Source organism: Plectrocnemia conspersa, unplaced genomic scaffold, assembly GCF_051122295.1.
Source record: "Plectrocnemia conspersa isolate PC_06_02 unplaced genomic scaffold, ASM5112229v1 ptg000004l, whole genome shotgun sequence".
In the NCBI taxonomy this organism is placed as follows: Eukaryota; Metazoa; Arthropoda; class Insecta; order Trichoptera; family Polycentropodidae; genus Plectrocnemia; species Plectrocnemia conspersa.
This window is the reverse complement of record NW_028277168.1, coordinates 1,035,514-1,054,719: the sequence shown is the minus strand read 5'-3', so window position 1 is coordinate 1,054,719 and position 19,206 is coordinate 1,035,514. Positions and strand designations below refer to the sequence as shown.

General features: G+C 28.6%; 1 protein-coding gene across 1 annotated transcript; it reads right to left on the bottom strand.

Moving 5' to 3' along the window:
- Positions 1-4,529: 4,529 nt before the first annotated feature.
- LOC148235560 (general odorant-binding protein 19d-like) lies at positions 4,530-5,331 on the bottom strand. Its single transcript, XM_088184136.1, has one exon. The coding sequence runs from the start codon at positions 5,300-5,302 to the stop codon at positions 4,847-4,849; it is 456 nt and encodes a 151-aa protein (XP_088040262.1). The 5' UTR covers positions 5,303-5,331; the 3' UTR covers positions 4,530-4,846.
- Positions 5,332-19,206: the final 13,875 nt, after the last annotated feature.

Below are 19,206 nucleotides of genomic sequence, written 5' to 3'. Positions count from 1 at the left end.
AACAAAGCTATAAAGCTATAAATATATAAATGAAAATTTTATTTTATATGCAGATAAAATGATTTTATAAATTAACTGAAGATTAACGTCATAATGTCACGTATTATGAAATATAATTATGTTCCTATTTATATAACGTTAAAATTTTTTAATCTAATTATTATTATTATTTATTTATTTACTGTATCTTCTTTTTTAAAACAACAATAAAAATATCTATACAATTACATATTCTAGTCAAAATAAAATATATTAAGAGCACAAGTTATTATAACACTAATATGAGATTTCTTGAAAACTACTAATTTCCAAACCGACGTAATCTTAGTAATGTGGATTACGTACGGTAGCTGGAATTATTATTACAAATATAAAAATAAATATGTGCTTATATATTAACTATACCGATTCAAAGAAGTTTTAAATAAATAAAAATAAAAATAAAAATGTAAATATATTCTTTATTGACGGTTGATTAACAGCAAAATGTCTAAAAATAAGACCAACCATACCTTACATACAATGTAGAGATTGAATCGACAGGATTCAAATGTTTAAAAATAATGTTTTCATGCAAATTTACGCGTGAGAATCTAAATCTTACGCTATTAGGTCATAAAATCCTGGCAGGTCGGAAAATGTTTTTGTCATAGCCGTTAGAGCTTTTAGAGTATCTGCCATAAAACATAAGCTTAGCATGCATAACTATATAATAATGCAATCCGTTTGAAAAATGCTGACCCACAAATACAGTAAAAGAGGCGACCCCTAAACCCCCCTCTGGAGGATCCATGTGTAACAAGGCTGATAAACTGGGCGCAAAAACTTCAAACAAACTCTTTAACTTGGAGGTGGTACATACTTGAGACCAGGAGGACGCATGTACAATTCAGACGTCCATATAGATTTGAAATCCAGAGATTCTTCAGACGCAGAAGGCTCATATACAAGAACTAAAATATGCAAATTGTACTTAATTCAAACTGTTGCACAATGGTAATTATAAACTAAAAAAATGCTTTAAATCAAAAAATGTACACCCCTGACACAAATATATTTAATTATTATTTTTTGAAATACCTTTAAGCTAATACAATGCGTATATTACAAATATATCTTTAATCAGTGAACATAATATATAAAAGCTATATATAAACCGCATTATAAAAGCAGTACTACTTGGTAGTATCAATGGTAAAAAATATTTATAACTTAAATTTCATTTTACATAAATAGTATATCTGAAATAAATATTTAGCAATTTTGAGAGAATGTAAAAAAATCATTAACTTGCTAGATTGACCCAATGCGTCAATATGAATTTTATTAATATTAAATAATAACTAAAATGCAATTGAAGTTATTTTTATATAGTAAGTGTTATATATAGGAAAATTATAATATAGCGTAATTCAGTTTAAATGTTTATATACTATTAAAGTTATCTTGTCTTTGTAGCCGATCAGTACATAGTTACATAATATTTTGAAAAACAAAGGAATAAACAAATAATGTTGTTTATTATTTATTTTAATGCGCATTGTTATTTTTGTTCCGTGTTTATCAAAATTTGAATCGTAACAGAAAAATTAAATTCAAAGATTTTATTTTGAGTAAGGCTAAAAATAAATGCAGAGTTCAGTGAAAACTATCGATTTCACCAGTTTCTATCACATCAGAAAGGCCGGTTTCACACGTGCCGAATGGATTCGCCCGGCACGGGGCCGGCGCCGTGTAGTAGGGATGGTGTTGTATGGGTTAGTACCTGCCATTTCAGACATGCCGGACGAATCCATCCGGCGCCGGCCTGACGCTGCCCATACATCACCCCCACTACACGACGCCAGCCCGGTGCCGGGCAAATCCATCCGGCACGTGTGAAACCGGCCAAAGTCTTTCGGATAAGCTAAAAAATCATCAGCCAATTAAAATAAAAAGTGCGGAGAAATATGTGAGAAGAAAGTGTCGTGTTTGTTCTGCACATGGAAAAAAGATACAGCATACATGTGCTGAAGTTGTGAAATTCTTTTTTATATTTAAGAATATTTTTATACGTATCAAAAAATAGTGAAATAAATAAAAAAGTGTAAATAACAAAAATAAATATAAATAAGAATATAGTGTAAAGTGTAAGTGATATTATAAAAATAATTGTGTCAGTGTCAGTTGTACGCAGAAAATGGACGCCGAAAAATTTGGTGAGTGCAAATTATATTATATTATAAATAGATATTTTTTATAAATCGCTTATACCAAAAATTATAGAGGCATTTAAACATAAATATTATTAAATTATAAATAACTAGTTTGAAACTATGGCAACCATTTTAAATTTATACGAAATATCGAGAATGAAAAAAACGTATTTATTCGTTCATGATTTTATTTCTCAGAGATTCTTATTTATCAAAATTTTACCCCTAGTTTCTTAATTTGTGAATCATTGCCGATTACAAAATGGTACACCCGGTAAAAATGTTAATAGTTGCCATTTTTTGAAAGTTCTTTGATTACTATGTTATCTAATTTACCTACATATACCGTAACGTTTTTAATTTTAAATTTTGCAATAATATACAGAATTTTAGGTTGAAATGTATTATCAACCACGGATGTTTCGATTTTTTTTGATTGGATTGATTTTATGTTTACCTAGGCAAATAGTTTTGATCCTGAAATTTATTTCCGCTTAAGGAGTGTAACATAAAATTTTAATTTTTGTATGAAATAAATATTTATATTTAAACATTCATGTGCCCCAAAAAAGGCGATGACTCATTGCATCGCGACGCAAATTTGCAGTTAAATATTATTATTATATAGAAATAGTATACTATCATTTATAATTATTATATAGAGGCAAACTTTATGGTATCTCAGTATTTTTTTAATAATATATAACGCATGACGCAGGACTTTAGCCTAAGTTCACGGCCACTAAATAATGTTCTTTTCCTGTTTCAAAAGACTTGTACACGAGTCCACGGGAGTTAAGCTGTTAAATGTAACTTTAATTTAACCATAAACAGTATTACATATATAATTAAATATAGACTTTTGATCAAATGGAAAAATTTACTGACTTGATAAATTTACCCAATGCGTCTGGATGACCTTTATCAATATTAATTAATAAATAAAATGCAATTAAAATTATTATAGCATAATTCAGCTTAAAGTTTTATTTTTAGCATTTTTTTATGTTTTATTGATAAAAATTATTAATAAAAAAATATTTATTCTTGTATTATATTTTACGCAAAAATATATTATAACTCAAGTTTCGGTATTTAATGTTACTTTAATTTAATTTCACATAAATGGTATATCTGAAATAAAAATTGAGCAATTTTGAGAATATAAAAAGCCATTGACTTGCTAGATTGACCCAATGCGTCTCGACTTTTATCAATATTAATTATTTAATTATTATTAACTAAACTGCAATTAAATTAATTTTTTTATACTGAGTGTTATAAAAGTATAATATAGCATAATTCAGCTTAAATTTTCACTTAATTTTAAAGTTATCTTGTCTTTGTAGCAAAAATCTTATATTTTATAGATAAAAATAATATTATCTTTTATCAATAAAAAATATTTATTCTTCTTTTATATTTTACACAAAAATATATTCTAGCTTAAGTTACGGTATTTAATGTAACTTTAATTTAATTTAATTTAATTAGTATATTTGAAATAAACATTTAGGTATTTTGAGAGAGTATAAAAAAATCATTGACTCGCTAGATTGACCCAATGCGTCACGATGACTTTTATCGATATTAAATAATAGCTAAAATGCAATTGTAATTATTTTTCAATATTTATTTAGTGAAAGTCCAAATATTAAAATAAAAATAGTAAAATTATCTTGTCTTTTTTGGGAAAAATCTCACCAATTATGTTATTATTTTAATTACACATTATTTTGTTGTGTGGCAAAAAAATTTACTTGAATTACTCAAATGCAACTTTAATTGAACTAATTATGAACGCTTAAATTAAAACCCTAAAATTTTTTTTTTTTTTTATAAAAATGCATTATTTGATAGATTTACCCAATGCGTCATTATGACTTTAATACAAAATTTTAAACAGATACTTATCAAACACGCACTTAAATACACATATATGTATATTTATTAAATTATTAAAGCAAACATCTATTTTCTGTAAAAATACTATTATTTTTAAAAATTTAGTATCTGTTTATATGTAATTTATAGTTTTCAATAGATGTTTTTGAGTTAAGGCAAATTAAAAACAATGCTTTGATGGGACAAAAAATCGTTAATTAAAAAAAGTCATAGCAGACTAATTGACTATAAATTAAGCAATGAAATTCTTTTTTAAATGCTGTCTATTGACTGTAATTTCTGAACAGAATACATATTCTCATTTGTATTTTTTTATGGTATGCTGTAAAATGAATCTTTAGAGTCGAAGCTTTAAGTATGTCTTAAGAGTATTAGTTTTTAAATGCTAGGAAAGAAAGTTATTATCATAAATGAAAGTAAAACAAATTATTTTTGTATGGTCAACAACAGTTATATTTGCTAGTATTTTAATTAAATAACAATCGTTTAACTTTTATATTTAACAATACAAAATTAGACAGGATTAAATGGTAATATTCCAAGCAACACCATAGCGAACCTAGCATGTTCGTCGATCGACATTATGGCTGCAACAAGCTCGGATTGAACATTCTCTAACTTTAGAACATCTTCACGAAACTTGTTGAAAGTGACACTGAAAACGATTTCGTATCTGTGCGATTTTTTACAGTTAACATAAATAATACATAAGGAAAATAAAACAGGAGCCGATCGAATCGTTATTACTATTGCGTTTTGATGAACTCCCTGAAGTTATTCACCAGATCCATGTTACATTTGGCCAGATTTTTGGCCATGATGCATTTAAATTCGCCTGGTTTGATCACTTTCTCGCAATGTTTAGCCATGTCGCCAATCAGATCGGCCACTACGTCTTCGTGGCCTAAGACGTCATGGGCCATGATCCTGGGAGCGTCTGGGTTATATTTTCCATCGACTAAGACTTGCAGCTTCTCCATCATGCACGCTATCATGCAAGCTCCTGTCGCTGTGTCTGGGATCTTCTTGGCCATGAACATACTCACGTCTTCATCTGTGGCTTTTACCATTTCCTTGCACTCCGTTGCGTTCTTTAGGAAATCGTGTCCATGCTTCATCATAGCTTCCGTCATAGCTTCACAATTCCAGGCTTCAATCAGCAGGAAAACAGCCAAAACCAGAAACTTGTTGAAATGCGCCATTTTGATAAATAAGCTACTAGCAAACTGAATCTTTAGTTAGATTGATACACAATGCAACAGAATCCCAGCTATATATACTAAAAATATAATGATGCAAATAATTAGGGACGTGAAGATCATTTCGAATAAATCGCTTTATGACCAATTTTAAAATGATGATGATTATTTTTGCAAGGTTATTTAGTCACTGATGATTTAAAATATGTTTTTTTTTTTATGAAAACACAATTACAATGAAATATAATAACAGTGGTTAAATGCTACGAAAACATTGTTGTTTTGACATTATTATTTAATTATTATATTTCCTGGACTTACATAATACAAAGTAAGGATTTGTGGATTTAGAGCAAATTGTCTTTAGATAACCAAGCATCTTGATTAAAAGTAATCCACTACAGATGTTATCCAGGATTTGAAAATGCGTAGATGATAAATTATTATTAAATTATAGCGAATTCGCGTTTCGTAATCAAAACATTAATAAACCGGGATAATAAGGATTGAAGTGTTATTAAGGCAGCGCTTGTTGTCGTGTAATTTGCCACTGTTTTAGAAATTGGAAGCCATAATAAATAAAAACTCACTTATGTATTTCTATTTATAAAATATTAAATTTGTCAAGTCAAAAGAATTCTTAAAATATAATTTAGTAAATTAAATAATTTAATTAAACTCATAGCATTTATATAGTTAAATTTGTTCATTGTGTTAAAAAAAAAAAGTGAAAATAGATTCAGTTAATTATACTTCAAACAGAATTTTAAAATAAATTTAGATTCATAGAATTTATTAATATCATTTAATTAATTTAATAAAAATAAATACTAAATTATTCATATTTAAATTTAGTACATTTCGTGGACTATTTTAAAATACACTGCTTTTAAATATACCATATGTGGGAGGTCCACCTAGCTGCGCAGTTAATGCTAAGGTTATTAAAAAAACAATTTCTAACGCATGAAAAGGAAAAAGCGTTTTGCCTAAAGACAATTGCAACAATGGTGCTAACAGATACCAAAATTTCACCTCCCTGTCATTATCTGTCTATTAACCGCACATTATGCACAATAAAAACGATTATTTTATGCGTAAAATGCAATAGACAATGCATCCAACTTGCATAAAAACCAATATTGCAATCTATTCCTCATAATAATGACGTATGAAATGTGTACATATTGCGGTGTCACTTATTCAATGCGTGAATATGCAAGCAATGCAATTGGCAAACCATAATCTGCATCTGTGATTTGACGGATACGTCTCGAATACGATACAGAATTTTAATCCATTTGTATTTTTCTTGTCAATAAATGTCCGTTATAATGTATCTTATTGCAAATAGTTCACAATTTATAATTTATTTTGTATATCTACTCTGCAAAAAAATAAAAAAAAGAATGAATGTACGTATATTTTCTAATATAATATTTTTCTGTGCATTTGATTATCTATTTCTGGTTATTTTATCATGATTACTATATTTAATAGCAATGAAAATAGATTTTTTTGGCATATTTATTACCACGTATTTATTTTTAAAATAAATATGTAAAACATAATATCTTAATTTTTTGAGGACTGTTAAAACCGGTTTTTGATTTGTAAAAAAAACGAAAACCGTTTTTTACGGGGTTTTGAAAGCTCTAGCACAAAAACACAAATAGACATAATAATCAAAATAAGTTTAATTTATCAATTTATCGGCGTTTTTTAACTTAATATTTTTTTTAAAAAGATTTTTGAATTTTTAAATGAATTTAAGTTAAGACGGTCAAAGAATTTTAACTCTATTTTGACTTTTTTTTGTCTCCACACTGTATTTAAAAAATGAAATGTTGTATTTGATAAATTTTTAGCCAAAAATACAAATTCCTTAACTTAAAAATATTTTTGTCAAAATTTTGAACTCAATTTTTTTTAATTTAAACAATTTTTGTGAATATATTTTACTATTTTTTTTAAATTACTAATTTTTGCTATTAAATTCCTCAAATATTTATTTTTTTAATAATTACAAACTACAACATCTTAATTAAAAGCTCCCCTATTGTGTTCACAGTTCTTCACCAACTTTTTAATATTTTTAATTTTCTATATTTATTTGTTCTAATTTCAAGCATTTAGCAATAAATCTCACATTACGAGAGAGACTTTGTCTAACAGTTCGCTAAAACACTATCATATTTATTAAAAAACATTAAATTTTATGACTCTTTCTAAAAATTGCACAAGATAATTGCGATCCAACGATTATAGGTGCTTTTTTAATAGTTCATAACTCATAAACAAAACTAATTTAATCCAATTATAACAAATATTGAATATAGGCCATAATTATAAGTCTTGCTTTTTGCTAAAATACAATCAAAAGCAAAGTTTTTATTAAAAAATTTAGAGTTTATTCCTATAATTATTTTTAGTAGTTCAGTCAATAATAATTATTGTATAACGTATATACATACATTATTATTATTTACCAGGGCAACTTTCGAGGGCAGCCGTCTAAACATTTATTAAGCAGTCGAAAAAGGATTGTGATAATTCAGACTTAGCGCTTGTTGGCCTTAAACCTATTTTCTTGGGATTAACCATCATACTTACAACTTGGTCTTAACACTTAACTGATTGACTAATCTTTTATTAATATAAAATTAATCCTGCATATATATTTGCAACTATATTTACTTATTCTTACCCGTTGCTGCCACGACGTAAGCCATCTGGTTTCTCAACGAGCTTGCCAAACACACACAAGTATGAGGAGCCGGAAAACAATAAGATGATGCTTATCTATTTTAGGTGTGCATTATAACTGTATTTAAAACTATATTTTTGAAATGTTTAAATGTGCAAGTATTATTTTTATAATGAAATAAAATTTACATTTACATTAAATTTGGGTTAAGATAGAAAAATTCTGTTGACAGTTTAAAAATATACTTTGATAAAATTTACTGTTTTTGGTTTGTTTTAGTTTATTATTTAAAATCAGTCATTGCTTATTGTGTATTATTTGAAGAGCAATGATTTTATTCGCGTATGCTTTTTTCCATTCCGTCTAGTATCTCTTTCATTTGTGAATCTTTTGAATAAAATCTATGTCAAAAGCAGCAGAGATTCAAAATATAAAAGGACATACTCAGATGATAAAAAGTAACAGAATTATAGCAAAAATTAACTTGTAAGGGGTGATATATTTTATTTTTAAACACATTCTACAATAACGTAAAGGGTTAGACATGACAAATGCCGATTCACGTTTATGTATCAATCTGTGAACTTAAATAGCGCAACACTTCTTGTAAGCGTTTTCTTGACAGCTTTGCTCACCTCAATCAGCGCCCTAGGCGTTTGCCCACGTATGTGGCGCCCCAATTCCGAACTCATCCCTTAAGGGGTTATTTTTAGAATCGTTCCAATGTATGACGTCAACTACTTATTCCAATTTCGCATCACAACCGAATAACCCTTATCATACTAGTGTCACGTTATTACAGTCAATCGAACTACACTTAATTTGGCCGCAAACCATAGACAACGATATACTGTCTAATAAAAAACAGTAACCCCGTGGAGAGCAAAATGTCCATACGTTTACAGAGGAATGCAATGTTATTCGCCCCCGCGATGTACAGTCGTGTTCTCAGACACTTTCCCGGACACCTACCTAAATTTAATATATATTTAAAGGGGTAAGAAAGGATTTTCAGTGGTGAATTTCGCACCCCCGAATGCTGGACGCCCGCGGCTTAGGCGTGTTTTTCACATATAAAGGTTTAATGAGTTTACGTAGGGGTTTCTATGAAATTCTTGTATGTGCCGTATGGCACGTGGGTTGTTATACAATTAATACGACAGCGATAAGTCTTGCTTATAAATTATTATATATTTAATTGACTTAATCTATATTATTTACAGTTGAATAAATATTCAAACATTTGAGTCAACCCTTTCTCATAAAAATTAAGCAACAATGGATTCATAAGCTTATGGTCATCGTTTTAGTGCTCTGAAATTCAAAGATTCATTAGTTTACTGTTATACCCTTAATGTAAATATGACATGGAAGAATATTTATATGAATATAAATGAGATAAAACGATGTAGCTATTAGATAAAACGACCCATGCGATATTCTTATTGCCTAAGCAAGCTTGCGTACTTTGACTCGTCGATCACTTAAGGGCAAATCGTGAATTTTGTCGATCATTTCTGGCGTAGTCACCTCAAGTGGACTTCGCGAATGATGTTCATCACTTGTGGATGTACGGCCATGATTAAACTCATTCAACCAATTGTAAACAATTTTAAACGCTGGTGAAGACGTGGTATGAACTTCATACAACTCGACTTTCATTTCTTTCTGCTATTTACCTTTCAAATGTAAGTGTTTAATCACTACATGCATCTAGTTTTTTCCATAGTTCGAAAATAGCAAAGGTTGTTTGTTTTTTATTGATTGTAAAAATGGCTGGAAAATTGACAGTAGTCTATTGACAGATGATACTTTTCAGAAACAATTTTTTTTCGATACTACCAGCGCTATCCCTTGGATTTTTAAAAAACTTATTGACCTACCCTCGTAACATATCATATTCAAATATGCATTATTATTATATAGCATACATTTTGTCTGACAAGCTTATCATGAAACAGGAAAGATTTCTCGAGCGATGATGTTCTGGCCACATCTGGTAAAAATAAGGGACGTAATCGCGACTCTGGCCATCTGCAAATTGTTGTAAACACTCTTTCAGAAACATTGAAAAGCACTTAATAGAATATACACTAAGTTAAAAATGCAATAAATTGTACTCTCTGAACTGTCTTTTTTCTCTGAATCTACTGCTTTGCTAGAATTCTTAAAAATTGAACTATAATTAAGAATGCTACGATATAAAATATTGTACAGAATGCGTAGCAATAATAGATTTTTAAAGTGACACGCGCTCCGGATGACAAAACTGAGCTTTTTCGACGTATGCATACTAAATCTCTGTTTCTTCTCAAACGTCACTCTCATATTCTAAACATAGTATTTCTGGTTAAAACGCTCTTGCCTAAACTATAAGAGAATTCCAATGGTCAATACTATTTAAAAATCGTAAGAAAGTGATTATTTTTTAATATTCTGATGCACTTTTGTGCGAATACTCTGATACTATGCTGAATGATGCGACTTATTCAGTCAGTTAGACGCTGGAAGAATTGTTTAATGTACAGCTTACGGTACACACATATGTATTTTAAGCCAATTTGTATTAAAAGACAGGTTTTAGTATTAGGAAGCAATGTCGATCAAAGAAGAGTCAAGGAGTCTTGAAATTGGGAAAATTGAGTATCTCTGATCTCTGGTTCCTTGTGGTCAGTTGCGCTGGGTAAGTCGTGAGAGTCACAAGCGAGTGATGATATGATTAGGGCTTAGTATTTCATACCGGTCCTTGGACTAATGGTAGTGATAGATGATTTAGGAGCAATAACAGTATTTAAATATACCTCTGGTACATCCGTTGGTCATTTCATAACGACAAAGGATTTCTACAATAATAATATTAAATTGTTTATAGTCTTAAGAAAAAGTGTTTTCATAATGATTTTTTTTGACGTTTGTTTTTCAAAATTACGTTTCATTCGTGTATTGTTAACCCAAATATTTGTTGTTTTAGCTTTTTAGAGGATCAATGTTGAAATTTTCTCAAATATTATAGTGTTATTGATAAAGTTAAGTAAGAGCAGAGAACCTAAATTAGATTCCGGTAGTGGCATTAAAGCTATTGAACTTATTAAGAAGGAATTTATTAAATATCAATATAAACTATAATACATCAAAGGACTTTGTTGCCACCTTCGAGAGGCATAATCCGTGGAACTTCTTGTCGAAAATTTTAGCCTTATTTATTAGTAAAATTAAATATGATTTTTATTCTATATGCTTTATTTGATCTAAGTTTATTATTTTCAATATGTAGTTTATAGAATATGCATTTTGAAAAAATATTTTTTTTTGAAAAATAAAATTTAATGTTTATTTACTTATTCAAATACAATAAATAAAATATTCTGCACTTTGAAATTAGAAAAATCTTGATAATACGTTGGTTACAATCCATATTAATGCTTTTTGCATCCAGCACCATATGGAGCATTCAACGTCAGTAGATTCTTCTTCAATATCAGCATTTTCAGGAGCAGCTGTAGTCGCATCGTCTGAATTTACTTCAGAAATTCCAAAATAAAAGATCACAAAGATAGCTATCACAGCTGCAGTTAAGTTAAAGTAGGAACCCATTTTGATCTAAAAAAATATTATAAAAAAAAACAGTGAAATATATTAACAGGCATATTATGTATAGCATAGCATTAAACTTACGCTTTTTCTCTACAAATGATGCACTTCAGATGAAATCTTGTATAACACTGAAACTGATCAAAAGCCAAATGCATTTAGGTGAATTAATGAAAAAAAGATTAAGATCGAAACTATCATTAACGCTGATGAGTCTTTTCCGGCGCTAGTTATTACAATGATTGATTATACAATATTATTTTACTGACATTTAATGATCCATTATATGACCTTGGATATCTATCTTTCGCGGAGTGCCAGTTGTCAAAAAATATATATATATATATAGTTTCCCTTTATTTTATTCTCATATCGTTGCCATGCGAAAAGCTATATATTTTTAATTAAGGCCAATGACAACTTTATTAGAAAATTATTCTTGTTGTATAAATCAGATCTAGTTCTATATATCTATTTTTAGTGTTCAATTTTACTTAAGTTACTATAAACAAAACTTTTTTATTTTAGATAGAAATTATTTTCCTCAATTTTTACATTATTGAATTAAATGGTATTTTGCAGAAGCAAAATATGTATAAATCAAAATCAAATTGAGTATAAAAGTAAGAGCGTCATTTAAATATATATTTGGCGGTTGGAAAAAGTTAGTGCCGATCTCGACCGCGCGCTCGTCAGCCGTTCACCGCTTTTCTGGGACCAAATCGTCGTATTTACAACTTATTCTTAACTAAATACTTAGTTGTTTGTATTTTATTACTAAATAATCGTACATATGTATATATTAACTATTAGGATAAATAGCAGGATTACATTTCCAACTATAAATATTGTTTCGAATGGTTCATAATTTAGTAAGATGCATTGTACAGAGTTTTTAATGTAAGAGACATCATATGTTTAGAATGTTGAATATTTTTTTTTATTCTGAGGGTTATTAATTTATTAATCTTATTTTTTTATTATCAATTTTGATTTACGTTTGAAAAAGTTGAGGGGCACTTAATTTTTGCACCGGAAATGTGAAATTTTATTGTAATTTTTAAATGTGCTATATGCGTAATATTTCATAATCAATTGAATTGATTGATATTAGTACAGAAAATTATGAAGCAGAGTTTCAGCAAAAATCGAAATTTTTGTTTCAGTTTATTACTTCTTAAAAAATACTTAAAATGTTATTTAATGACATATTGATATTTGCTTATGGTAAAAGCAAATATAAAATATTTATTTGCGTTTATTATTATTTATACTAACGTCGTGAAACCTAATCTTTAACAGTAGGTAATATTAATTTTAATATAGGTATGAAAATGTAAATAAAACCAAAATATATTAAAATTATTTTTTTCTTTGTGAGAGTTGATGTAAAAATAAGTTTTTTGAGGCTATTTAATTTAAGGATTTTATTTTTTTATAAATATTTTATTTTAGAATGTGCGAAAATCTTGTCAATACTTTTTAATTAATTATGAAATATAAAGATTCGGGTTGGTGTTATTCATAATAAATTAAAATCGATTTTGAATCATAAACTTAAAATCATAAATCTGCTCCTTATTTTCTATCGTCAATATAAAAAAAAAACAAAACCGTGTACTAAGACCGTGTAGTAAGACCTCCCAATAACACGATAAATTGAGAACGTGATATTTGGGTGCGTGTAGTTGGGGGACTAAGAAATACTGGTTAAAAAATAGGCGCATGTAGTGAAATATCCCCCTTTTGGCTCGCTCACACATAAATAATAGACCCAATTTACCGTGTTATCAGGGGGTCTACTGTATATGATTATACATATTCAGAAGTTGATAATAAACGGAATTAATCTCAGGCATAGTTAAAATTATGATAAATTGTTATATGCATATGTTGCATATTGAAGCAAAAATAATTTTAAGAGTGCAGAAAATACGCATATACAATAATTAAAAAAATATTGAAATATTTTTTTGGAATTTATGATAGCCAGCCCTTGCTTAGTATTTTTATATGGCTTGCGATTTTATTTAACTAGCAACTTTTACCTCAACCGAGTCGGGCTTTCGCTTCATTATACTATGCGGACCTCCTACCTGCGCTGTTGCGAGCGATCCGTCAAAACCGTCGATGATCTTTAGCGTTCTGTCTTTCACCAAAACATGGATCACAAAAATTCACCGATTTCACAATTGACCGCCGATGATTTATTTATTAAAAAACATAAAACGTCAGTTAACGTATTTAATTTCTTGATTTGTTATTTTTTTCGTTAAATACATATGAAGTTGATCTTTTTATATATACTTAACTATTGATCTAATTTCAATGAAATTTAAAAAGCGATAAAATAAGAGTTCATTGTCGGATGAATAATTATTTTTATCGTCGCCTTAATTTTTTTAAATCAATTTTTAATTATTTTAGTTTTCTTGTTTGATCTAATTGCATTTATCTAATTGTTTATTAAATTAAAATTATGATAATGTAATGTACAATAATTGTACAAAATATTTAAATAAACGATAATGTGAAATCATATTGTAATTCTTTCTTCCTGATACTTAACGTATTGGTATATATATAAATAATTGAATAAAAGAAACAGATTTGATAAGTATGTGATTACTACATCAAGTAGTAATAAAATAATGAGTTACGAAGTAACACATGTGTATATGGTATACAAAAAAAATATATAAAACGTGAAAACATTATATAAATAAAAGCAGATCATATAAAATTACCACTAGTTTATATAGATTATTTTACTTAATAGATTTTGAGAGTTCTAATTTCTTAAACATAAAACCTAACTGTAACGTCTTTCAAACTTCTCATTTGGGCAAATTTTATAGTTATAAGGGGGATTCATTCATTAAATATTTTTGACGAAAATATATTTATATTTTATGCTAATTATACATAGCATTATATTTTGATTTTTTATTTATGGATTTTTTAAATAGTAAAATATAATCTCGAATGCACATTCAAGTAAAAAGTATCGAAAGACATTATTAAGAGTTTTTTAATATTTATTTTGCTACTTTTAGATACAAATGAATTATTTATACTCTTATTTTTAGATACTTTAATTTATTGTAATATGTTTTAAATATTGTGTTTAATATTTGTACATTGCATTATTATGAGAAAAATTTAAGGCTTAGATTTTGCCAAACAATTATTTGTTCAAACAATAAAAACATAAACTAAGAATAATTTACAGAATTATGAATTTATAAAAAATTAAGGCGATGATAAAAATAATTATTAATAATTAAGGAAATATTTAAAAAAGCAGCTTATTTGACTGATAAAATGACAAACTAAGAAATTAAATACATTAACTGACGTTTTATAATTTGTAATAAACAAATAATCGGTGAATTGCTGAACTTTCCGTTTGACGAATTGCTGTTCGGTCAATTTTCCATTCGACAAATTTACCGGTCAGTGAATTGCAGTCGGTGAAATTACTTAGAACCAATGAAACAAATTTTAGGTTTCAAGGAGATGATTGAAAGTTGATCAAAACAACGAGATTTTTTTTCTTCGTGTCAAAATTTGTTTTGTATAAAGTAAATTTGGATCAGTTTATCTTGCCTTGGTAGAAACAATCGCTAAAATAATATTTCGCAAATAGATTTAATGATGTCCTTAACATAGTCATTCATGATTCTTAAACCTACAAATAGTAGAATTATTACTGCACGAAATTTGATAGTACCTCTTTTTAAACAATTTCATTATATTTCTATATTACGAATAGCTCGTCAGTAAAAAACTTAAAAAACATTCCCGATATATACTAGTATTATTTATGTCGAGAAATTAATTTAAAAAGTTGGTGTTTGACCTTACAAATACATCTATCACGTGAATACAAATTTATTCCAGACCTAAAGGTCACCACCATCCCTTATCTCACAACAGGGCCTATCCACTTACAGTCCCAGTTTAATCTACAGCGTAAAAAGGAACAACCCAGACATACACACATTACATATTACGCTCGTCTAATACAATTTCTCTCTAATCCCAGGGATACGTCCCGGATTCAACTAGTAAAGTTATTCCATCGTGCACTCTCTGCAAACGCTCCGTGACCGGAAACCCGATAGGGCACTAATTTTGATTTACGATCCGCATTGTGGTTCGTTAGTTTACGACCCCTGGGTGGATAAAAAATCCCCGTGCGTCGACTTTTCCATCCATCCATCCATCCATCCATCTCCATAAAAATTTTCCATCTTTGCAAAGTAATAAATTGGAAAAGTTTGCGTCGCATCGAAACAAGACGATGACACCTGTTGCAAGCCAGAGGAGGTTTTCGCAAAGTTAAATTGGTGGATGAAGATTGCGCTTTCGAGAAGTTGTACAACGTCGTGTAGAAGTGGTTGTAAAAAAAACACTATATGCTATCGGCAAAAGTTTTCACTCGATTGTAATAATACCTCGTACTCCGGTGGAGAGAAAATAAAGCACAGAGAACAGAAAAAGGATCTCACGAATGTAATCTAAATTATTTTCTAAATAAATTGAATGTGCGAGACTTTGCTGCGATTTTCTGAAATTTGTTGTATATATTATACCTATCCAATTATTTTAAACCCTATGATAAAAACGTGTTTTAACTTAAATTGTTAGGCAACAACCAAAATTTCCATTATTGTAACATATTTTAAATACTATATCCAATAAAACTTGCAGAAGGGTAAATAATTTAATTGTTTTATTAATAAAAAAAAAATGAATTAATATAAATTGGCGATTTTTACCTGGGGTAGGAAAATATACTTACTACGTACTTATCCTTAAATGTAATTTAGATACAGCATTAAAAAAATTCATTTGTAAACAATAATGTTTTTTTTTGTGCTTCTGCGTCTCGAAATTTCATTGAATAGCAAAATATATTTTTTTTTGTGTCAAATATTTTTTGTATAATATTATTACATAAACAGCAGAAAAATATAAACTTGCTTATTAATTCTCATTTTTGGGTTATTACCGGTATTGAATTTATTATTATTATTTTAATTATTTGACCAAAAAATTGTTGATTAGCAAAACCAAAGCTTTTGAATTCGTTATAAGCACTAAATAGCATAGTCTTTAACGTCTCAGACTAGTAATTTTGAGGTTGCGGGCTCGAGCCACGGCAGCGGCACTCGAATTTTATTTGTAAAAAATGCCCTATTATAAAAAAACGGTCCCAGCTGCAGTGACATCTATTGGTTATAAATTAAATTACACATATTCCTAGGCTTTCAGTCTGCTGGTTACCGATTCCTAGGCTTTCAGTCTGTTGGTTAATACTTACTTGTAGGTATTCATTATATCTTATTGATTTACTCGGTTATTACAGTTTTACCCCGTTGCAACGCATTGGGATTGCGACTGTCAGGTTACAACGGAAGATTTAGTATTAAAAAATATTAAATGTTTTAATTAAAACACTTTTTTCGAAAATATGCTCGCTTTTGAAACAATAAATTTGGGATAAATTTATGACAACCTCGTCTTTTCGATCGTCTGCTTCTGGGTGTCTCCTAAATTTTAATACGAGGGACCAGAGCACTAATCGGAAATTTATTGCAAAAAAATATATTACTTATTATTTTTTGTCAGTTACGATTATGCCTAAAAACTGTAAATCTGTTTGTTTTTAACATATTTAAAAAAAAAAATTATATGATTGATTATTGTGATATTTATGTGATTCATTTGTATTATTTTATTTTAATTATTGCACATATGATATTCATTTTAGAATATCTCAATAATATTTGTTTTCGAAAAATTTATCTCTTGTATATATATTTATCTCATCTTAAGAACAAGATAATTAAAATTTGAGTTATAAATGTTTATAAATTTTTTATAAAATCAAAATACGTAAATACCTTTTAGTCACAGACAATTTGGCTAAACATATGCAATTTTTTAATTTTTTTAAAATAAATTATGTTGTGTTTAAAAAATTTAAAACTTTTTTTCTGTACTCTCAGTGATATAAAGTACTAAAAAGCAATAATATTTAGTTGCTACAGCAATAAAAAAATATTTTATTTTTCATGATTATTTACTTAAAAAAAGATAACGTAAGTTTGATGTTAAAAAACACTCGTTAATACATTTACTTATATCATATAGTACAACCAATATTCAGTGAATAAAAAAATGTTTTTTTTTTAAAAAAAAAAAAAACAAATTTCATGCAAATATTTTAAATACGTTTTTATCTAAATGAAATTACTGTGACTTTAATATTGCTAATATTCAGCACTTATGTTTGGTGAAGCATATTTTGTATTTGCTTCACCAAACATAAGTTATTTGGGTAAAAAATTGTTTAAATTAATTAAAAATATGCTTTTATTTTCACTTCGCCAGCCATCCCTATCATAATTTTTTTACTGAAGTATCGACAGTTGAATTTTGTGCATAGGTAGAGTGTCTACATGGCATCTATTGTGTGCATCACTGGCGTTACCGGTACTAGAGCCCTATAAGTCCAACCATTTGGGTGGGCTTCCAGCTTTTAACGGCCGGGAGAACAGTCCACATCCCCCCGCAGTATTACTTATTTATAAGAGTATATTTAGTGTTTCTCTTGAGAATTAATGGAGACGGGCTCTCGTTGGCTAGCTTGCATTGCATGCTTTGCGTTTTCATCATCGTCTCCTTCCAGGATCGATGAGGGTGTATTAAATGCTACCTCAACCACAGCCGTTAGCTCCCCATAAACTTCCGCTTGTCGAGAATGGAACGAGCCCTTATTGGCTTGCTTGCATTACGTTGCAATGCTTTTTCGTCTAATTATATTACTACCCGAGTGCGTCCCTTCTCCTCAAGGACGGGTTTTGACCCAAGAGGAGTTCGGCTGCTCTTCCATACTGTAATGACGGGCCTCCAGCGTGAGAGGGAGCCGATATTTTGACCTTTTAGAACTAAAAGGGATAATATTATTCTACTTTGATATCCTACAACAATAAAACTACTTAGATTAATCCCCTACAATGAGCATTACAAATATATTCTCCGTTTCAGTTTCCAAGCAATATGGACGTCATAGTTTTATATAATATATTTTTCAACAAAGATGTAGGGATTTAAAAAAAATAAAAAAATATTTTTGCTACTACCGGTATTTTATTTTGTAATACCACTTGTACCAAAGGTCAATTTTTGCCCCAATACCGATATTACCGGTATAGAAATACCTAGTTGTACCTTATCGACACAGTATACAACACTATTTTTAGTGCAAAAATATGATTCTTGATGACAAGAACTTTAATACAAGAAAGGGAAAGTACTTGTGCTGACACATCTATGATTGGAATATAAATGTAATTATAAACTGCACTTTCTGCAAAATTTTAATGTACAATAAAAGTGATTTACGTATATTTATTATACAAATGCTTCCGATGCTATGTGTGCTTTGTGTTATAAAATACTAATTAAAAACTTAAATACAAACATATACTATGGGTCTTGAGCTAAATTTTAAATGCACTTTTGACACACACAATGCACTTATTACGAAAGTAAAGACTACATTTTGTAATAGTCAACGTGACTCACTAAACTAAGC